The sequence below is a fragment of the Chaetodon auriga genome, chromosome 15, assembly GCF_051107435.1.
Source record: "Chaetodon auriga isolate fChaAug3 chromosome 15, fChaAug3.hap1, whole genome shotgun sequence".
Classification (NCBI taxonomy): domain Eukaryota; kingdom Metazoa; phylum Chordata; class Actinopteri; order Chaetodontiformes; family Chaetodontidae; genus Chaetodon; species Chaetodon auriga.
This window is the reverse complement of record NC_135088.1, coordinates 9,989,328-10,012,699: the sequence shown is the minus strand read 5'-3', so window position 1 is coordinate 10,012,699 and position 23,372 is coordinate 9,989,328. Positions and strand designations below refer to the sequence as shown.

Below are 23,372 nucleotides of genomic sequence, written 5' to 3'. Positions count from 1 at the left end.
TTATGTCATCAGAAATAAAAAGAATAAGGAATAGTTTTACTGGCGTGGATTTTCACTCACTCCTTGACTGTTAAAATGCCACAGAGTCTCCTGGTTTGAATGTAAAGTTGCACAGCTTGCGCCTATCATGTTAAATGTAAAAACCTGTGAGGACTCTTTCTTGAACCAGCCTCGTGATCGACAACAAAACACGCACGCTTCTCTTGTCGGCCTCACCGCTGAGGCGCTCTACTGTCCGTCAACCAGCGGCCCTTTCACCACTGTTGACCCCCAACCAGACCTGGACAAAATAGTAGCTGAAAAAAACGCTTCGAACACTGTCCCAAAAGATAAAACTGAGCACAGGCGGTTCGAATTTTTGAAGCCATTTTTCCAGACACATTTCACCACGTCCGCTACTTCAATCAAGGTTGTTTTGAGCCAATCAGGCTGAACGGTTTTGTTGTTGTTGTTGTTGTTGTTGTTGTTGACCGTATATTGGCAGAGCAATGTCATAAACCTTGAGTAAACCCAATGTCAAGTGACATGTCCGCCGTGTTATTTTTGTTTGTATGTGAAGTTATTTAAGAAGGCAATAAGTGTCCGGATTGAGTCTCCATTTGTAATTGGCTTGCCATACAGTACAGTGATATAGTAACTTCCCCCAAGGCGGCCCGGAACAACATCTTTCAAACGGGCTCTTCCCGGCCGCCCCAGGCTACACCCCTCCTCATTAAGTCACAAGTAGAAATCAGTTTACAAATGATAACAATATAGCTCTCTGGAGAAATGTGTCTACACTGTACATCACCCTGAAGAGGAAGCCAAAGCAGAATCAGTTTTTCCATAGGAAACCTCTACTGAAGGCAAATGAATCAAGACGCCAAGGGGGTCAGCATCAGGATCAATGTAGGGGCCCTGGAATCAAACCCTCTTTTTTTTAAGACCACAAACACACTATCCCCTGACCAGGAAATAGACATATCCTGTCAAGACACTGGGCGTCCCAAAGCCAAGGAATGATGCGCTTTCAAGCAACACCTCATATCATTACATGGCTCCAGGAACATGTAGATCTAACCCTCGCCAGGCCATACACCTAGTCCTTGCTAGTTTGTGGACCTAGCCAAGTCAGGTAATAGACCTATCCTAGCAAGAAGTCGTCAAGTACACTTGCAGCATTCACACCAGGCCTTTTAGCAGCAAATGGAAGAAAAAAATGCTTTTCTTTTTGTTTTTTGTTTTTTTCCTTTTTTGGACAAAGTGCTTTTGTTTTCAAACATATAAGATAGAGTATTCTATACATATATCTAACATTTAGAAGATACATATTAACTTATTATTTACAAAAATGAATCACTACTAAGAAAATAGCTATGGACGGTAGGGGAGAGCAAGTCATTAGGCTACAACTAGACTAAGAAGTCAAATAAGAATTATGGATACTCATCATTCTAGTTTCAGAAAAAAGCACCATTTCTCCCTTTTTAGACGGAACGGAAAACAGTAAAAATATATATATATGTATATATATATGTAGCACTAGCTGTTACTCAATCACACGATACAGAAAGACCACAGCTCTGCATCACCATCATCAGACATCAGAGTTCAATCTGTGAAGGAGAACTTTCCGAGCTCAGCCTCGCCAAACACGTCTCTCTTGCTTCTACTCGCCTGCTAACAGAGTGAATTCCGGTCGCGTTTTAAAATTCCTGGGAATGGCGGCGTTTCCTCTGGAGGCGGAAGGGAGGCAAGCATACAGGCATCATGCATTTTCTTTTAAAAGGTTGGACACGCTGCCAATTTGCGGCCTGGACAGTGTGACTGTGTGTGTCTCGGTGACTGTGGCTGAGGACCGAAGGCAAGGCCAGGCAGATAAAATTCAGCAATGCAACCTCAGAGGCAGCGATGTCAGTCCCAGGAAAGGCAAAATGCAACCGACTTCGCGGTTATAGAGGTGGGAAAATCTGAATGAGAACACACAGTGCTGAATCCAGATCAGTCTGGGACAAAAATATGACAGCTTTGGCTTTCTGACAGCATCTGTGACAACACTGCAGCTGGGTCCTCCTCATCTGCCCTCACATCTCCCCACTGTTGTCCTCTGAGCTTCTCGCTTTCCTGGACACGTCCCTGTCCTCGCTAAAGACAGCATGTCCTCATTCTCTTTATAGACCATTCGAACTAGACCGCGGCTTCGCTGCATTGTGTTTTAAACAAATCCAGTCCTGATTCTCCGTCATTTCACTCGGCAAAGCAAAGGAGACCAGAGGGGTCAAGTGTCAGTTTCTATATCAAGCTCTCAGAGTGACTGGCTGCTCCTTCAAGACCCTTCTCCTCCTTTCCTCCTCGTCTCCTTCTCTCCACTTGGAGAATTTGACCAACAAATACTTCCGAGCCAACAGGAAAGCTAGCAGGCAGCTAAAGTACAAAAATATAACAAGAACCTTTTTTTTTCTTTTCTTTTTTTTTTTTGGTTTTTGTGTTTTTTTTTTTCCTCTAACTCTCTCGATGCAAGGATAGGCTTTAGAAATGTGTCATGCTTAAAAATGAATCAATTGTCATGAAAAGTGGCATTTCACCATTGATAGATATATCATTAATGTTTCTATATACAGTACTTTAAAACACAATTCAGTTAATATTTTGTGGATGAACTAGACCTCGTCTACAGAAATCAAACAAGTGACACAGGAACAAAACATTTTGGTTATTGTTGGTGACATTTTGACAAACAAGCAAAAATGTAACATAGCTTATCTACTAGCGCCCTTGGTTTTTGTCTTAGATAGCGCCATTAACACAATTAGCACATGGAGGGAGGAATCAGTTCAGGAATGAAGTGCTTGCTAAGCAACAAATCTACTGGAGAAGCCCATAGATGGGGTTAATTCTTAGATTAAAAAAAAATAATAATAATGAATGTTCCTTTTCTGTACAGAATTGGACCCAAGCTAATTTCACAGTTCAATGAAGTTCCCTGACCCTCCCACATTTCTTACATTCAATACGGCGTCAGGTAAGCTGTGCAAAACCTTACTTTAACTGGCTGGTCGCCATTTCGTTGCATGTGTCTTTGGTACAAAAAACAATCAAAATATAGTGTGCAAATATTTTTTTTGTAACTCTAAACGAAAATATCTGTTAACCCTCCCCGACCCCTAAAGACAGAGTACCAAACACCAAAAAGTAATCTATTGCAGAGCCCTCCTATATACACAGACTCTGTGGCATCGCGCAACGAGAGCTTCCATTTCTCTTTATGTACATTCAGAATATCTTCAGACAACTGAAAGACACAACAAACCCTCACAGGTGTCTCCCTCCTCACATTCACTAACAATCTCCCTCAGTGTAAAGCAGTCCTCTCCTTGGCTGGACCTCAGGGAGTTCTGACCAATCACGTCTTCTCATTCAGCCCCTCTCACACACACTCACTCAGACTTACAGAAACACACACATACATACACAAGGCACAATGAATAGAACTCTGATCAAACACTAGTATGAACACACCAAACTGTTAGCCTGGTCATCTCTACTGTACAAAAGGGGGAGCCGGTGCCGTTTTTCACTGGGAGACACTTTTATGTACAGTTTCCTAGAGGAGATGGATCACTGCTTATGTCGTCTTCATCACCACCATCATCATCTTCCTCACAGTCCGCTCCCACGCTGGCAAAATGCCCGTTTCACCCAGTCCAGTTATAACCAGCACAAGGCCAAAAAGCACCAAACTACATGCACTTCCTCTCCACATGGTCAACTACCTCCTGTTGTTTAACGTCGTCAAAATTAGCCATTGAGCTTCCTCCTGCCTGCCGGGAACGTTTCGAGCCAGCAGGATGGCTGTCACTTCTACTTCTTTTTTTTGTTTCAAGCTTTAATTTGCTAAAAGTTAACTCCTATGTGTTAACAACAGCAGAGCTGATTGGCAAACAGGGGATGGCATGAACATATTTAGGCCTTCAATACAAAATATTTCCTGCCACCCCAAAAACGCCTCGGAGCACACTGCTTTTTGTTTCTCTGCAGCTGTCTTGGCAACCAAAGCAGTTTGAATCAAAGTACTTTATGAGTGGGTCAATTGAACATGTTGGAGTTAATTTTGCCATGTAAGGTGAACCTCGTCTAGGACATGATGACGGCAACTTTTTCAACCTATGACGGTGCTTGACGTGTAACAATTCCTCCTCTGTCATTACAACCTCAGTCAGACTGTATGACAGGAATCCACTGGTTACACTCGTGTGTCTGTCTTTGTCTCAACCCTTGAAGCAGACCTTCCACAAAACCGAGCCCACACAATGCTATGTTAAACACATCTAATAATCACCAGTGGATTTAGAACGTGCTACTAGCTATACACCTAACCATCCCTTGCTTTTAGAGGCGCTTTTCCCAACAGACGGTCACAATGGGTTGGGAGACAGTGACGCACTGTCCCTGCGCACAGCGTGCAGAGACAGAAAGCTTGGGTGTATGCCATACAGGTGCATGGCTAAAACAAGCACACATACATACACACAGGGAGTGGTATGTGTGTTTGTGTGACTAACAATGTGTATGTACTCTGGGTTGGAGGGGCATGCAGAGGGGAGCATAGTTACAATGGGACAGCACGGTGGTAATATTTAGCCCACTTCTCTCAGTGGACGGCGGCTTGTCTAGATTTTGGAGGTGGGGACCCGCAGGCCGACCAGTCCGCCGGTGGGATCCCCGCGTCCTGTGTTGTCCAAGATCTTGTTGACGAAGTCGGAAGTCTGCCCGGCGACAGGTGATGCCACTGCATGCACAGAGACACACAAAGACACGTTCAGAAATGTCAGACCTTAAAAAAACACCTTGTTTATGCAGCTTACTAATGTATGGATGGAAGCTGTTACGTATTTCATCTATAACTTTTCGTCCCTGAAAAAGTCACTAATTGCCCCCAGTTGAATTTCTGACATGTGTAAGTGTTCATAATATGATGCAAACGAAGAGTTTATCTCCTTGAGCTTGATGATAATTGAGTGATTTGCCGTCTTAATACCAGCTATTACTTAGGTGTTATCTTGGATTTGGGACTCAACTCCGTGTGCCGCATTACAAGAATAACTAGGGCAGAATTTTACCACCTAAAGAATAATTCCAAAGTTAAATCCATCTCGTCTCAGTCAGGCGCTGAAAAACTAGTTCAAGCATTCCTCTCATCCAGGCTAGATTACTGTAACGCCCTTCTTGTGGGACATCCCGAAAAGACTGTGGGACGGCTCGGGCTCATTCAAAACGCTGCAGCCAGAGGAGTCACTGGGACAAGAACATGCAAACATATCACTCCTATTGGATCACTTCAAAATGGTTCTCACCAAGCGTCTCCTGGATGAGATGCTCCAGAGTATCAGTCATGTTGGTTGGACGCGGAGAGGAATCCTCCACTCGGGCCACGATCTCCTCCTTGATGGCGTTGATCACAAACAGCAGCCGGTCTACAGGAAGTCATGAGGGAGAGCGCACAAATGAGCAGTGACCAGACGATTCCAAATTTGACTCAGAAATAGAGCATAGACTGTGACTGTTATCATCGTTATTATTAGATTCAGTGGAAAACATTTCACAGAGAACTACTCACATGGCATGAAAAAAATGGATGAATTTGGCGTAAGAACTGTAACAAATGTGGCGTCATAAGCGACGTACCGTACTCTGTGCTGAGTCCCCAGAGCTTCACCTTGTTTGCTTCATACTGGGCCTTCTTTTTTAAACGGCAAGCTCTACAAAGCACCACAGAAGAGCAGAGTTTACGAGTGCGTAACAGCACAGAGGACCTCTGTTCATCAAACATGACATACTGCTCCCAAATCAGCATCTTGACTACAACGATGACGCTGTGAACGACACTCGTGTCCTGAAGCCTTTTTTAAATTCACACACGGTGGAGGTGAGCATACGTACTGTGCGTGCATGCACGTTTTACCTGGATGCCAGCTTGTTCTTCTCCTTGCGGGACCGAGGTCGTGCAGTCAGCGGCAGCTCGCTCACGGGCGTCAAGTCGCTGATCACCTTGTTCAGTTTGCGGAGCTCGGTGCCGATCTGCAGCAGCTTGCGTGGATTGGGAGTCAAGTCTTCCACGTCTGTGCGGCGAGACTTCTTCAGCATGTACTTTCCTTCACGACAATCGACGGAAACAAGGCATTAGAGGTGAGGAGGGCATCGAATTTAATGTTTCAGCAGGCAAGAACCACACAAGTATGGAAGAAATGGTGGTACAGATGCTGCCAAACATTGTGGGATCAACTGTCACCTTGTGATGCAAAGTCTATGATTCTCTGTGTGTAAAATGCACCTGTGGTCTAAATAATAAATCAATCATGAAATGAGCAAAAACTCCAGAATCCATATGAATTCTCCACATTATGCTACATTTTCACTCTTTCTTGATTCATTGAACATATCTTTCAAAGCACTTAAACACGTTCTCATTGCTGTCAGCAGCAAATTGATGTTAAGATTTTAAGATGTTATTTTCTATTCAGTCACAGTCACACCTGTGGTGGATCTATAACGGGTCTGGGTTCAGTAATAAAGGAAATAATCACTGTGTTGGACCTCAATCTGTTAGCTATGACTGACTGATGTCTTCAAGCGCCACAAGCCTGAAATGCTTTTTCTCGTTGAAAAACCTCATGAAATGATCAAAATGCGTTATGACTCGTTCTCACTCATATTCACAAAAAAATTACTTTAAATGACAGAATTAAATAAACAGAGACAATGATACAAGAGACATGCTTTGCTGCTTGAGCTTTTCATTTCCGCTGTTTTTTAAATGTGCAGGCCTGTGTCTTTTCTTTGAGAAATGAGACATGCTTCTTTTATTTATTTCATTTTTCCAGTGTGATCACTTAAACTGTGGACCATGCTGTGCACAGCTGCTGTTGTGGAAAATCCAAATGGTCACACTCCTACTGAAAGTCTCTTAGTCTCTTTAGTCTGCACTGAAAGTCACCGTGTGCTTAGCGCCGCGATCGAGGCAATGAAATTAGATGTCAAAAATACAACAACCCAAAAGATCATTTAATTTTGTATCGAATGAAGTCTTTCATCTGAAGATTCTCAGAGGGCTTTTCACTAAACGTCATTACATTAAGGCGTGCAGTTTATATATGGGTGTGTGTGTGTGTGTGTGTGTGTCTATACCATGGAGAGGCCCGTTCTTCTGGTACAGGTTGCTAGGCAGCGTGTGTCTGTCCCACTCAGACGGCTTCAGCATACGTTCCTGTTTGGAGGGGGTGAGCTGCTCGCTGTACTCCCAGAAGTAGCGGCGCTTGCCTCGCTTCCGGCTGGAGACTCCTGCTGTCAGGCCTTTAATGTCCTCCATCAGCTCCATGTCGCAGCCTGATGGAGGCGGGAGGAGACGAGAGAGCAGAACGAAGAGCAAAGCACAGCGAGAGAAACAGAAAAGGAAAATTAAGGGGAAATAGAGGCAGGAAGTAACTGCTAACAATTTAAGTAATTAATAATTAACTATTGTGGTTGGTTCTGCATGTTAACCAGGAGGAAGATGACGGGTTGGTACCTGGCTCGGAGAAGGCGTCACTCATGTCGTCGTCCTTGTCTGCTTCATAGTCTTCATCCTCCTCCTCATCCTCTTCTTCCTCATTTTCAGACAGCTCGTGCTCACTGCCAAAACCCTCATCGTGGTCTTCGTCATCTAGCTCCAGCCCTTCGCCTTCCTCCTCCTCCGGTGCCTCTTCCTCGTCTTCCTCCTCCTCCTCCTCATCCTCCTCCAGCTGGGAGTGGGCTCTGCCGGCCAGTCTGCTACGGGTCAGGAACAGAGAGTAGTTGTGCTCTTCCTCCTTGCTCTTCTCCGTGCCTTCGACAACAAGAACGCCGCCGCCGCCGCCACCGCCGCCGCTAGCTCCTGCCAAGCTATCGCTGCCGCTGACCAGCCCAGAGGAGGTGCCGTCGAGGGCCTGGCTCGCCTCAACAAGGTGAGGCACGGCGGCAGACCAGTTTACGGGCGTCTCTCTCCTCCCTGTCCCCTCTGCCCTCCTCTCAAAGCTCGTCAGGCTGCTGGAGCCACTGGCTGCAGCAGCAGGAAGTGCAACCAAGGTGGCGCTCGCCGAAGTGGAGGCCTTCTCGTCTTGGGGCTGGGAGAGAGGTAGAGGGGGATCTGACCTCTCAAAATCTGTCTGGGAGGGCTTGTCGGGCTGAGTTTTATGAACAGCACTCACTCGAACTTTGGCCTTCCGCACAAAGTCAGAACTGTGAGAAGTTGGGGCCACCATCTTGGTTCCTCGCCCCTGAGGCTTGGGTGGAGCTTGGCCGTAGTCCTGGGTGAGACTGAGGAGGTTCTGGGTCTTGGCCATGGTCTCAGTGCTGGAGGGAACAGGTCGGGTGGCTTTTTGGGAGCCTTCGGGAAAGTCTGGGAGAAGGCTGCGGGAGGGACGGGAAGAGGACGTGGAGCTCGGAGAGGGCCGCACAGAGCCGGGGCCCAATCCTGGGCCAGGGACCAGGGGTCTCTTACTGTGAGAGGGAAGCTGGGACGGCTGAGGCTGAGGCTGGGGGGAAGGCAGGGTCAGGTCAGCGGCGGGGTAGAGCGCTTCGCACACAGGCTGCGAATCCTCGCTGTTGAGCTGAGCCAGAGTTGGGGTTCGACCAATCACTTCCTCGTCCTGGTAGGGACTGGAGAAGTCATCCAATCCGAGGAAATCCACCTCTTTGGTGCCCCAGATGTCACAGCTGGCCAGCCGTGTGTATCTGCCAAGCAACGACATGCAGTTCTATCAACCGTGACCGCTTTCATTGTATATAACCTTTAAAACGGGACTGTTTCCAGGATTTGCTGCCTTTCTCATTTTATATCACTGTAAAGTTAGTTTATTTGTACAAAACAAGACATTTGAGGATGTCACCATGGACTCTAGGAAACTGACTTTTTCAGCGTTTTCTCACATTTTATAATATATACTTTTAGAGGGTTTATGGCTTTTAACATTTCTAACACGTGATGGAAGTCTGAAGGCAGTCAAAGCTCTTCATACCACAACATACAAACCGATGGAGGAAACAGCTCAGAGGCCAAGTTTAGACATCCACAGAAGCATTGCTTGAATCTATTTATGGGGGGGGATTTACCAGATGAAGAAAACTACTGTTTGGCAAAACCACAGTAAGAACAACTTCTACTGACCCAGAAACACACTCCATCACACAGCTACCAAACAGCAGTGTGGGACTAATCTGGAGGGTCGAGCTTGTAGAAGAATAACTCATTCATTAGCCAGAAGACGCAGCACCTTCCTCTGTTCCACTTAAACCTGACCTCAATCAATGTTAGTGCCAGATACCCCCAACAGCCAGCACTTCTCCACCTCAGTCTTCAGGCTTCCGAAACTGTTGTACGCCCTCAGCTGACACTCTACATCAGAGGAGAGAATGCACAAACTATTTTGGCAGCACAGCATCAGGATAGCTGCAGGACACACGAAGCATTACCTGAGATCTCAGGAGACTGCGGCAGCCAGCTGCTTTGTTGTTTACCGACCTCTTAAACCACTCCCTGCCTTGGAGCAAAACCACTACCTGCTTCAAATCATCCACTGACAGCCAAGATGACCCGCCTTGACGATTACCTGTCAGTGGTACTAAGCTCTCCTTCAATAAAAACCTTTATGCACCTGTCCGATCTCCTAACGCTCACAGGCTGAATTATCTTCTGCCATTCATACAGTAAAGATCAGATCCTCAGTACCACAACCCTCTTTATTGACTTCAATCAAGTCAGCTTGGCTTGAAATGATCACATGATTATTACATTTATATAAAAAAAAAAAGATTTTATCAAGCAAAAATGTCCATTTCCATCTTCTAAAATGCGAGGCCACTGTTGCTCAGACATATTTTTTGCATTTTTGACATAACTGTTGGTCTATAGTTTTCATGGGATCTGCTGAGAAACATAGGATTTTGCCAGCCAAATCATTAAAAACATTGCCACAAAGAGAGAGGATGCTTATAATAATACAAGCTTTCCATCTGGCTAGCGAGAACCGGCGTATGTTAAATGGCTCCTGAGCCTGTGATCTGCTGCCCGTTAAAAGCCTCCTCACAGGTAATGTTATGCACCACTCTTGGCAATATAAACCACCTTTAACTTCAGAAAGTTTGAAAAGTGACACACAGTATGCCATTTCAGTTTCATTAAATCCATCAGTATGTTTTTATGTCTTATTTACTCGCTGCTGTTTTTGACTTGGTCTAAAATAAGCTCCAGCACATAAATAAATAATCCAGTACCTGGTGAGGTCTTCCCAGTAGGAGTCCCACTGTTCGAACGCTGAGCTGCTGTAGACCGTCTCACACTCGCCGAGACCCATGAGCTGATCCACGCAGCCCTCCACCTCCTTCCCTCCATCCCCGACCCCCACCATGCTGTCCCCACAGGGGCTCTGCCGGTGGGTCATGTCTCTGTCCTGTACAGAGGAGGAAAACTTGAGGTGAGTCAAAGTGGTGAACCTCGCTCCATTCCCGCTTGTGAACGACTGAGCCTTTCCAGGATGTCCCTTTCATACCCAATCATGATACTATCACCTGTTACAATCAACCTGTTCACCTGTGGAATGATCCAAACAGGTGTTTTTGGAGCATTCCACATCTTTCCCAGTCTTTAGTTGCTCCTGTCCCAACTTGTTGCTGCATCAAACTCAGAATAAACATATATTTACAAGAATCAATGAAGCTGATGAGGTCAAACATTAAATACATTGTTTTAATACTGTTTTTCATTCAGGATATGTCAAAAAAGGATTCACAAGCCGGAACGTTTGGGGAAGATTTCTAATCTGTTTCTCTGTCCAAAGTGTTTGAATTCGCCCAGATCCTTCTATATCTTTACAAGAGAGATCCAGAAGATCAATACAAAACATTGCAGAAATTGTTTTACTGTACATATAAAAAGAGTTTACTGGAGCCATATCTGTGCAGGGTTGAAGAAGATTACTGATGATCCAACACTGCATCATCCCATTAATGTGTTACTATGGTGCAAAAAATAGGGAGGCAGTGAATCACTATTGTTTAGTCTATGGTGGACAGTAAATTGAGGCAGACACCTGGAACTGACAGTGTGAGTGGTGACAGGTGAGCTGTCTGCCTGTGAGCCTGGCAAATGTCAAATGGATGCTAAACAATTAGGCACGGGCCGCTGTGTTTCAAATGCCACGCTGACGTCTGAGCTGACTGCCGTTTTTTGATGGAATTTAAGTTCAGACTATTTTCCTACCAGGAATAATATGACTGAAAAACACTGTGAAAGGTGAAGGAATCAGAAGTATGTTTATCAGCGAGTGAAAGAGGAGATGGGTTTTCCTCCGCTAACATGTGTGAGGGATGCAAGGGACTTTCCATTTACTTTCACTCTCAGAAACAGTTTTTTGTGAGAAAGGCTGTTGTTGTCCCTGCAGACTTGTTGACTCCATTCTATTTCAGTGTCCTTGTAAAATGAGATGATGGATTTGAAACTAATTGCTTTCCTGTTTGTAATAAATCTAAGTGTCTGTGTAAAACATTTGACTGTAATGCTCATTTTGTAGCCATTTATAATATATATATAAGTAAAAAAAACAAAACCGAAACCAAAATATCACTGTGCCACTGACTGTTCTCTGAATTCTCTCCGGTGTTTGTTGGGAGCTGTGTGCCATGTAACCTAACACTGTTTTTCGATACGGGTGGGGATACTGGTGCAGAGCTCAGCCGTGAGCAACTGTGACCACTCAAGCCACTCAAGCTGGCGCGGTGCAAGTGTTTTTCCACTGCACAGCATGGCAAGGTAAAAGAAGCTGTTTGCCTTGATGGCACAATGGAGGTGTGCTGGAATCTCCTGAAGCACATCAAGAGCCTGTCACCTGCAGCTCTTCATCCAGCATCCCACTGTGGCTGTTTCTTCCTGTACTACTGCACCCTGCAATACTCAAAACTGATCCTCTGAGCAAATAGCTTGAAATACGTCGGTATCTTGTTGTGTGGACGTGTTTTTATTGAAGAATCGCAACTCCAACAAAGCTCTTCTATCTCGGTGATATACTAATTGCATTTCCTGTAAGTAAAATTGGTACCAAAATTGGTGTGTCTTTCTATCTGCCACACATAAGTTGCTTTGAAGGGATTGTTGGTAGGGAAGTTGGTACCACAACCAAAGATTTGTTCTTTTGGCACAACACTCAAATAAAATCAAATCAGTCTGAAATCAGTTTGAGCTCAGCCCAGAGAACAAACAGAGTCATCTAACTGACATCCATAAAATTTGGTGACAATCAGTGTTTAAATGTAATTTTCAGTGAAGCATGAGAAGCATTTTTCACATTTTCCAATAAAAGCCTATTAGAGGAGTCCCTGAAAGCAATATTAGCACTTCAAGTTACCACCTAAAATACTGTTTTCACTGGAGAAGATTACTATGTATGTATGTGAAGCATGAGGAAACTGAATTTTGACTGGTGATGTTTCAACTTGGATCCTTCATTCAGATGCAGCTCAGTGACGGCACAGCGTGAGCAGCTGTGAATGATCTGAAAAGAAGTCAGGCTCAAAGGATGGTTAGCAAGGGCTGATGCCCATCTTTAGTAGGGCCTTGGTTAGAGGAGAGTGTGTAAGTGAATGTATCTTTGTTTATGCAGGTGTGGATGACAGTAACAGAGCTTTTAACTATAGCTGTGTTTTTATATTAGATTAAATAATTCTCTGTGTCTCTGATGTGTGTGTGTGTATGTGTGTGCACGCGCACCCACTCACCAGTTCGTACATGAAATCTGGGTCGGAGCTGGTGGCGAGCAGCTCAGTGCTGGTCAGGGCCTGGTCAGCAAATGAGTAGTTCTGAAAGGCGTCCCCAAAGGGAGGCTCCATCCCACTGACGCTGGGCTGCAACACGGCAGAAAAAAATGAATAAACACAGAAGTGAACAAACAAAAGTCATCATGACCAAAAGCAACGTCTGATAAGAACTGACTTTGGTGCAGTTTTTAAAAATATATTCAGTAAATTTGGCTTTTCTAAATCTGTCATTTACAGAATGAGTACAACGATGTGCTTCCACAAAGAAAGGCCATGATCGATCGCTGCTGAGCTGCAGATCAGATACACAGATGTGAAGGAAAGACCCTGGATTACCCGATGCTCAAAATGAACAAGCTACAACATAACAGAGGAGTAATAGCTTTTAAACTGTGCTCATGCTATAACATAAAGTTTGCCGGGAAATATTAGCAGCTGAAACAGATTTAAGCTGAGCAGAGTTACGGTTGAGGTACTAATAGTACTAATATATTGGATTTCCTCAAATAGTGGAAACTGCAGAGGGTACAAAGCCTTTATTTAAAGCAGGCTTATATTAGAGACAGGCCCTTATTTCTAATTAAGTCTATTTGGTCATATTTTAGTCCAAAACCTCCTTCTTTTCTGATCTGCTCCCATTTGCCCTGTTAAATTTTTGTTAAAAGCTTTCTAGTGATTCAGTGGATGGACTCCCTTCATTTCTTAGCAAGGCTCAAATACTTGCAGGAATTTGGTAACTTGCACTGTTCCAACCTTCCACTGTAGCTACTGCCATCAACCATTACTCCAAAATACAGTTTGGCTGAGACATCAACACGCAAACACCCGGAGTGACTGAAATAAGACAATAATAATTTTGATGAGTAATCCAGAACAACAAAGTGCTGAAAATAGCACGATTATATTGATCAATTTTTAAATTGAAGCAATGGAAATATATGTTATGCTTAGTTGACATGCACATTATATAACAGGCACCAGGAATTTATCCACTCCTGTTTTTTTTTTTTTTTTTGCCCAGCCTGTATTTGGCGCCGGCCTTTATTTGTTCGTGTCGACCATGCCCCAGGCGTTATTTGAGATTTCGCTTTTATTTGATGACTGGCTTTTGTTTGAGGTAGCCAGGCCGATACTAGAAGCAGCTGAGATACAGATCTCTTTTTGTGATGAAGATACATGCTGAGCAGGACATTTTACAGTTGAAAATTTGACTTGCCAGTATTCTCTGGTGAACTGCCATGCTTGTTTACTAATAGTATCTTAAGATTAATCAAAGATGGCAGGATAACTTCTAATCTTCTCCTGAGGCTGATAGTGTAACGTTTCTATTAATCCAGCACAACAGAGACTACAGAAAAACGTGAATATGAAATTACGTTCCCACTGAACTCTCATTTCATACATATTTTTGGATCAATCCAAGGTTCACATATTTATTCAAAAACTCATTCACTGTTCACAGCCCATCTGCCCCCAGCAGGTGTTTGGATGCAGCGTCTGCAGACATCACGCTGAACCGGGGTCATTCACTTGCCTCCTTCAACACGGCTGAACAGTGTTTCACATCTCTGAAACTGAATGTCCGCGTCTGGTTACTGAAAAGCTCCTTTGTTTCAATTCCTTCAGTTGATTCACAGTTTCTGATTTAATTAGAGTTGGTCAATTCAATTGAGATATATGCACCACTTCCTGTAAGTGGGAATATTTGTATTTAGCAGGATTTAACAAAAACTATGGTTTTTCATACTGTTTCAGAAATCAGACACTTCACTCTGTCTACCTGTGTTCCACTGATGGCACAGTTCCCTTCCCCCTGTCATCCCTCTTACCTGAGGCATTGCCAGGCACAACTGAGAGCTCCAGCGGGAGGAACCTCTGGGCCTCCTGTCCGGACCCAGCGGTGGTGGTTTAAGTTTGTCTGATCAGCACAATAAATTACTGTTAAATGAGACAATTGCAGAGTGCTGGTGGATGAAGCCTGCAAGGCTCAGGGTGAGGGGGAGAGGGGGGTCAGTAACTGGGCTCAATCTGGTCTGGTCTGATCTGCTGTGGTTCTCTGTATGCTTCAGGTCTGTGGTAAAAACAGAGAGAGGGCACAGAGCAGAAGCACAAGAATCAAAAGAGGTGGAAACAAAGAAAAAACCCAACAGTTAGATGAGTTTGCTTGTTTCTTTCACATCAAACGCTAAGAGGATGAACTGTGCGATATTAACAGGCTGGCAACCAAAGCAGAATGAGACAGGCCTAAACTGTAATTTAATATGTTATTAAAATCTAAACAAAATTAAAAAACAGCACATAAAAAGTAAACATGGCATCAAAGCAGCAGCATTCATCTGGAGTCGTGTTTTGCCTGTCTGTTGAACGTAAGTCCAATACTAATACTTCTTCTTGTTTTTATTGTTATCATCATTAACTGTTATTACAATTTGAAAATGGTAAAAAAAAAAAAATCATCAAATACTTAATTGCAAGTATCATCTAAACATGAAGCATTAACATCTGTATAAATTATCAATACATCCCACCCTCTCTTAAACTGGGTAGAAAACGAAGAGGGTCGCTAATGCATCACGTGCCCCTCCTTGAAATGGGGAGTGAATTTTGGTTACTACGTTGCTGGTGGAGTTCAGATGCTAACTGGTCACTTTGTGGTTAAGCAGAATTCCCCTTTTGACTTTAAAACTATCCCTTTCCCAACGTACCAGTGCTACTCAAGTATAAAAACAGTCGAGCCTTTGTTAGTCATGTAAAATAGTTTCTGTATCTTTAAAGGAACACATCATGGGAGACTCTGTTCCAGTGAGTCTAAAAATGCTGAACTGTTGCCTCCAGTCCTCCCTCTGTTTACTTAGAACTGCTGGGTGGGAGCTCGGCCTTCTGTCTCCATCTCTGGAACTGGACCTAAAGTCAACACAGCACTGGGCCACACTAGTCTATCCTAATCTCATCTTTCCTCCTCCGTCCCTCTTGTTCACTTCTGCTTTCACAGACCTAAATATACTCAGATGTTGTACTGCCTGTACCATGAAGCCAAATTAGCGTTTTTGTGCAGCTAATGTTTACAGATTGTTGCACTTATATTTCATTATATCATAATTCCAGTGAGCTTACATACACTAAGTTGACTGTGTCTTTAAACTGCTTGGAAAGTTCTAGAAAATGATGTAATGGGTTTAGTAACTTCTGATAGGCTAATTGACAACATTTGAGTCAACTGGCGGTGTACCTGTGGATGTATTTTAAGGCCGAGCTTCAAACCCAGCGCCTCTTTTCTTGACATCATTGAAAAATTCAAAGAAATTACCCAAGACCTCAGAAAAGATTGGACCTTCATGAGTCTGGGTCATCCTTGGAAGCAATTTCCAGACACCTGAAGGTACCTTGTTCATCTGCACAAACACTAGTATGCAAATATTAACAACGTGGCACCACTCTGCTGTCATACCACTCAAGCAACAGACGCATTCTGTCTTCTAGAGATGAACACGGTGCAAAAGGTGCGCATCAATCCCAGAACAACTGCAAAGGACCTTGCTAAAATGCTAGAGGAAACAGGTAAAAGAGTATCTACATCCACAGAAAAATGAGTCATATAGTGACATAACCTGAAAGGCCGCTCAGCTAGGACGAAGCCACTGCTCCAAAACCTCCAGACAAAGCCAGACTACGGTTTGCAAAAGCACATGAGGACAAAGATCTTACTTTTTGGAAAAATCCCCTCTGGTCTGACGAAACAAAGATTGAACTGTTTGGCCATGAATACCATTGTTATATTTACAGGAAGAAGGGGAAGGCTTACAAGCCAAAGAACACCATCCAAACTATGAAGCGCAGGGGTGTCAACATCATGTTGTGGGTGATTTCCTGGAGGAGGGACTGGTGCACTTCACTAGACAGATGGCATCAAGAGGAAGGACAATTAGGTGGACATGAAGAAAATTTAAAAGATCAGCCAGGAAGTTAAAGCTTGGTTGCCGGAAGTTAAAGCTTGGTTGCCGGAAGTTAAAGCTTGGTTGCCGGAAGTTAAAGCTTGGTTGCAAGTGGGTCTTCCAAACAGACAATGACCGAATCATCTGAAACATCTGGCCCAACTTTAAAAGCAATGCCACCAAATACTAACAAAGTTTATGAAAACTTCTGACCCTCTGAGAATGTGATGAAAGACCAGAAACTCCTGTCTTATTCGTTCCCTGAGCAATTTCATCCAAGGGAATGGGTGCCATCTTTGGAGTCCACTATCCAGTTTACATAATACATCCATAATCCCAACAAGGAGTCCTGAGTTTACAGCAATGTCACAAATTATGACGAGCAACAGACATTTTGAAAGGCCAGTAAAATCACTTTAATTACCATGATAATAAAGTCAGAGATAGAAGGAGCATTTTTTCACAACCAGGTAATCACTCTGGGTTTAATACGGGACCTCCAAAAGAGAGCGTGGAAAAGGCTCTGGCAGTACATTTATTAATGAGCCAATTAATCATTATAGCAATGCCAGCACAGGCAGACTCCAGAAATCCCCAGTGCCACGTAGCAGACAGTCTCACCAGTCGGTCACTGTGAAAGGACTTTATCCAAGTAGGCCTAACCTTTTGTGTGGACTGTTCAGTCACAGAAACTGTTACGTGGTTAATGTGTTATTCATCAATCTGACGACTGTTGCATCAATTAATCGTTTCTATAAAATGTCAGTGAAAACGTCCAACCTGTGTTTCTCAACGTGACATCAAATGATGTTTTTGGACCAACAGTCCAAAACCCAAAGATAATCTCTTACAATAATATAAAATAGACAAAAACATTGAATACTCACAATTATGGCATAACTAGTGAATGACTTTAAAGATCAATCGATTATCAAAATAGTTGCTGATTACTACCCTGTCTGTCAACTAACTGATAAAGTGACTAATTATTTCAGCTGTAATAGGAAGTAAGAAGACAGCGTTGTTAATACTGTTCTTCCTGCACAGGCAGAGGTAGAGTGTCTGCTAATGAATGAATGTGTAAATATTGGTCTGCCTTTAAATGACTTGCACAATGCTCCCTCTTTGTCCTTTTGTCCAATCAACATACCGAACCAATGAGTCCATTAGCGAAGTGCCCAAAGCACACAGCAGCTCACGGTCTACCCAGCAGCTGCTGCAAGCTGTTGTGAGAACAAGCCTCTGAAAAAATTCTGGTGCACTCAAGACCGTGCCCACATCATATGTTTGGAAAGGACCGACTTTTCCAAACCTGTCTCCCCACCTTTGTTCAGAGAGCTTCTGATTTGTTCTGAGTTGATCGAGCTTAGCCATAACATCATTCATGCTTGTTTCAATCCCTGCCTGTTTGTTCTCTCCCTTTCCTGCACCACCTACCAACTGCAACACATGGACTGATCTTTGATCCTTTCGACACTTTTGCATAGCAAATAAATGAGAATCTGCATGGAGACGTGTACCCTGCAGTGAACAGATGACACACAATCGTGCACCAATCCGCCTCCTCTGAGGCCGGCTGACGACGTCACTTCCTCTGCCGACTGAACTTCTCACCCCTGGGTGCTCTTCCCCTGCATACACATTTTGCATAGAGACAGGAAGTGGCAGAAAACACATCGGTACACTCTACTAGTACAATAGTGACAGTAAAAGTAACCTTTACCAACACAAAACGCACTTGCAAGCACACAAGTCGATGCACATAAATATGCATGGACACATACGCTCTACTAATGACCAACAGTATATTTGGAAGCTCAGTCTCTGAGATTCAAATAGTGATCTTTATCATATCTCAACATGTACTTCTTTCCAGGGCAGCTGGCTTCACTTGTAGAAGCAGAATGAGGAAACATATGGCCTAAACACAACAGTAACACCAACATTAGTCCAGACTCTGCTATCACAGACGGAAACAGAAAGCCTGTGTTCACAACCAGCACAAAACGAGTCACAATGCTCCTCACCTCTCCAGGCAAAGCTGCACCAAATATTTTTGAGCAGCAGAATTTAATATAGTCCAACTCGCTAGTCAGTAGCTGACACAGGCTGTGATGTAGACTCGGATATTTATGACAGAGCCTGACAGACCCTGAAAGTCTCAAACTGAATTTTTCTCTCAGGCTTTGGTCAGAGTTAATACAATGATGAAGCATTTGATTTTTCTTCTTTCAGGCCCTATATTTTGGGATTTCCTTTAGTTTAGGGTCACAACAGTCTAGCCTGTGGGCTCATGTGAGGGTTGTTGTACAGGGTTCAAAATGTTATGTTCATTAAAGAAACAAGACATAAGACAAACGGATAAAGACAGAAGTTGCTCAACAGGATGCAATTTTTGCAGCATCATGCTTACAACGTCAAAGTAGGGGACAGAAAATTTCAGTTGACTTGCAAACAAGGCAAGGTAGCAGAGCACTTCGCTCCGTCTCAGCAATGCGATTGACTTTTGATTATGCTGTTATGACTTGGCTGCACTAGTCTTGACTGCTGCAGCTCACTTGTTGACTATATCAAATGTCTTCTTAAACAATTTGCACAATGTGCTTTTGTCCTTTGTAGCATCCCTTGACGACTAACTCTGACATGTGGGGTCACAATGCAACCTTCCTACAAATGCACAATTTCCTGTGTCAATGTCAGGTTCACACATGCATCTACGACGAGCTCAAAATGGACTCAAACAGCAGCCGCTGTGTCTTTGTTGTTTCAGAACATCTGAAACAAGCAAACTGCGATCGCAGTATTATCTGATGGACAAATGTATTTTGCCATCCTTATATGAGTACATTAATGAAACAGTCAAGTGGCAGAAAAAAAATGCAAGTTTAATTATCATACAATTTACAACTGATTGTCATTTATTAAGTAAAACTTTGCTAGTTACAGCTGACAAATGTGAAATGTTATTTTTAATATATTATAGATTTGGGTTTTTTTGGTAGCTTATCAATGGGAATTTTAACAGGGTTAGGGTTAGGGTTAATTACTCTGGGCTCTATCTTTTGCACAACAATAAAAAATTGTAAAAAATAAAAATGCAACGCTTTGTAAAGACACATGCTTGGAAACCCATTCCCTGGTCAGTCACCATTGTTGATGAATCTTCATGCATAATCAGATCTGGGAGATCTGTCGAGTCTAATTGTGACTGTGCTGCACTCAACTCAAAGCTCCACTATCATGCAAACAGCTCACATTCTCTGCCTCACAACATTGGACGTGATCCAAGTAGGCCAATCAGCAGTGTCTTATTTGGAACGAGTTACCTACTGATACCAGTCAGTCCCTGACTCCTACAGAGATAACAAGCAGGAGATGCCAGCCTATTTACTAAAAGGGACATGTGAGAGAATCTCTGCAAACAACAGGAAAGGTCATAACTGACTAGTCCTAAATGCACAGCATGGCAACAGACAGAGTACGGTGACAGCGGGGCTGGCGATTCAATATTACTGACAGTGTACCAGTTATGTATCAACTTTCAGTGGAATCATATTGTGATATATGATCATGTGTATGGTGACAGGTCATGATTAGACAGACGAGCCCACTCAGTCACCAAGATGCACTACGAGTGCAAATTCTTTCTTCAGTTCACAGAGCAGCTCTTGTGCCAAAGTACTGCTCTATAAACAGATCTTAAGACAGCAAATTCATTGCTGTCATGGGGCCACTGGTGTTACACTCAGCTGTACATTTGAAAAAATACACATTAAACAACATTTTACTCAATTCTACAGCTCAGACACATGGTCAGCCCTGTGCTCCACGTATTCTTCACTTCAGATGTCTAATTCTAGTCCACAGCAGCTCTAAACCACAACTACACACCACAGGAGGATTACTGTAAGCCAGTGGGTCCCAAACTGGGGGTGGGGGGGTGGGGGCACAGAGCCATTTCAGTGGAAATGACCAGAGGAAAAAAACATGGGGTCAAACTAACACTGAATTGCAGCAGTGATCATGACCTGTCGATAACAGATGTAACTAATACCGCCGTTAATTGCTGTGCTGCATGACAATAATTTCTGGAGTTGAGCCACTGTTAACGTTATTAGCTCCGCCCATGCCTTTCCTGCCATGACAGGTCAAAATGTCTGCTGTGAACAAGGTCACAATCAGCTGCGAACTACACAGAAAACAAGAGCGCTTTGATGGTGACATGGGCGGCAACGTTCCGGATGGCAAGATTTACTTAGAAAGCAAAACAACAACAAATCTAAAACACGAAGAAGTCTAACGTGTTCTCACATTCACTGCCAATATAGCAGGAGAGACGTCTGCATTAACATTTGAGCAGTTTAACTTGCATTTTTCGTTTCGAACAAGAAACATTTGCGAAAAGAAACATGCAGCTCGTGTTCTTTATCGTGTTATTTCAATGTGAGTTGTGTTATCCCTCACAATTATTACTGGAGTAGAAGGTTTTTTTGCTTTCCACATGATGGAAAAACATTTCGATCCTCTGCTGTGAACACACAAGCACATGGTTGCAAATGAAAGACAATAGCAAAGAATGAAAAAAATAGAAACAGATTAATTGAATCTGATAGACGGGATTACTTGACGTGTTTATGGTAAACAAACGTATACATATTTTTCTCCCTCACTGTTACAAAGAGATAGTAATGGATGACCAGCTCTGGTAAAACACTGAATCTGCTGATGAAAGCACAATGAGCTTTGCAGTTTCCCTGATAAAAAGGAAAAACCTCATGCAAACAACCACAATGCAAATAGACAAACACGAACACTGGACAAAAACAAATGAAACAGTGGTAGAAACTGAAATTATTGAGCATTGTAACTCAGCCCTTGAAAAAACATTACATCTGTCACATCTCCCCCTTGTCTTGTTGAAGGCTTCCCTTGTTTTGGACTGTAACACTCTGAGAGCATGAATGTCTACATCCCAAAATCATCATCACCATCGAACATGCAGGTATAGACAAAAAATGACCTGTTATTTACACCAATAAAGCCAGAAATGTCACCACTTTCTCCACAGTCTCCTCACTCATCACAGATCCTCAGCAAAGCATAACAAAAACTCAATCTAACTCCTTGTGCCAACACCCACGTAATCCCTCTTTCCTATTGGTCGAGCGGAGATGACGTCCCGCCTCCAGACGTGTCTGAATGGCCGCTACGACTGTCAATCCCGGGAGCTGCTTCATAATAAACAGCCCGTTTCAATCTAGGTTGAGGCAGAAGATAAACAAGTTGGAGGCCTACATGTCCGTGGCCTAGATAGCTATATTTAAAAGATATTTAAAGTAAAATCTACCAGCTTCCAGAAATTCTGAATACAGCTCGTGTTTATAGGACAATCCGTGACATTAATTACTATTTATACGTTAGAAGAGACGTCAAATCAAACGTTTATCTGCCCGAGTCGGCTGGTAAACTTGGTTGTTTAGGTGAAAATCCAAACTAATCTATCAACCCTAATAAATCGTTATTTGTGGTATCTCCTTGGTGGAAACATAAGTCTGGCTCGGGTTTATTATTTAACTTACATCACATGGAAATTTCTGGCCGTGTCGAGTTTTTTCCAGCAGCAGTGGATGTGTTTTGTGTTGGGGGGCGTGTACCTACAGAGAGCTCAGGCTGCCTGCAAAAAGTCACTGCTGGGCACGCTGGCACACTAGGCTTTTCTTACCACAAACACAGCTCAACATAGTTTAATTCTGCACTGCAAAACATATCAATGGCATATTAAATACTTCTAAATATACTGTTAAAGGTGCAGCACGATTTGGATAGTTTAAAAGTAGAGTGCACGCCAATCTTCTTACATAAGTGCAGTTTTTAACCATCCCAACCCCGAAAAAGACATGAAGTCCCACTTCCAAAGACGCTGACTAATTACCTGGCCAAGCCACAAACATAAAAATCAACGGAACGTCATTTTTGGACAGGTGTACTGCTCAGTGGCATTTGACAGTGACCGAAATTCATCTCAGCTCACCATGAAGCGTTAGCTAGCTACATTTCTACACGTTAACACTTCCTATAAGAGCTCGAAAAACTGCACCGCACCATGAACCACACGTTAACGGTGTTACTTGCCCCTAAACTGTGCTTTTTAACACGGAACTGACGAGTCTCGCTTCCTTTTCACCCGCAGCTCACAGTCAGTATGGCCTCCGTCCGCCCCCTTCCTCATCCCAGCTGAAGCTCGATACACAACAACAACCGACCTACCGTTAGCTTCAAAGCTAATCCTCCACCACGGCGAAACACCGATCCACTGCACAGCAAAGTTCCCCAAAAACTGATCAATACCGGTCTTACTCACTTTTAGGACGCTCATGCATACGTCTTGCTTCGTGTCGGACCTCGTGTAGGTTCCCCTGATGGAGATAATAAGGCCCCCTTTTCAATGGAGTCCACACGCTGTTACAGCTCTCTCGGGTTTGTTTTGTTTTTCTTCTTCCTGACGGGTTCCTGGAAAGCGCGTGACTGCCTGACCACGTGGTGCGCCATTGGGCCAATGGGAGCAGAGCCTGAGACTGGGTGAAAACATTTGTGTAATATTTCACTATTCTGAATACAGGCTACTGTAATATTGCACAG

General features: G+C 43.5%; 1 protein-coding gene across 1 annotated transcript; it reads right to left on the bottom strand.

The window, feature by feature from the left end:
- Positions 1-1,235: 1,235 nt before the first annotated feature.
- Positions 1,236-23,219, bottom strand: crebrf (creb3 regulatory factor). Its single transcript, XM_076749639.1, has 10 exons — positions 23,095-23,219; positions 14,631-14,872; positions 12,763-12,888; positions 10,267-10,442; positions 7,544-8,727; positions 7,165-7,362; positions 5,942-6,131; positions 5,665-5,738; positions 5,334-5,453; positions 1,236-4,768 (listed from the first exon to the last, which is right to left on the bottom strand). The coding sequence occupies exons 2-10, from the start codon at positions 14,637-14,639 to the stop codon at positions 4,650-4,652; spliced, it is 2,196 nt and encodes a 731-aa protein (XP_076605754.1). The 5' UTR covers positions 14,640-14,872; positions 23,095-23,219; the 3' UTR covers positions 1,236-4,649.
- Between the last annotated feature and the right edge of the window lie 153 nt (positions 23,220-23,372).

What these genes read in the sequence shown, in the direction of transcription:
- crebrf (XM_076749639.1), bottom strand. An exon ending in TACTGGGAAGACCTCACCAG is followed by an intron (nt 8,728 to 10,266) that starts GTACTGGATTAT and finishes GTTGCTTGGCAG; the next exon opens with ATACACACGGCTGGCCAGCT. An exon ending in AAGAACAAGCTGGCATCCAG is followed by an intron (nt 5,739 to 5,941) that starts GTAAAACGTGCA and finishes GGTGCTTTGTAG; the next exon opens with AGCTTGCCGTTTAAAAAAGA.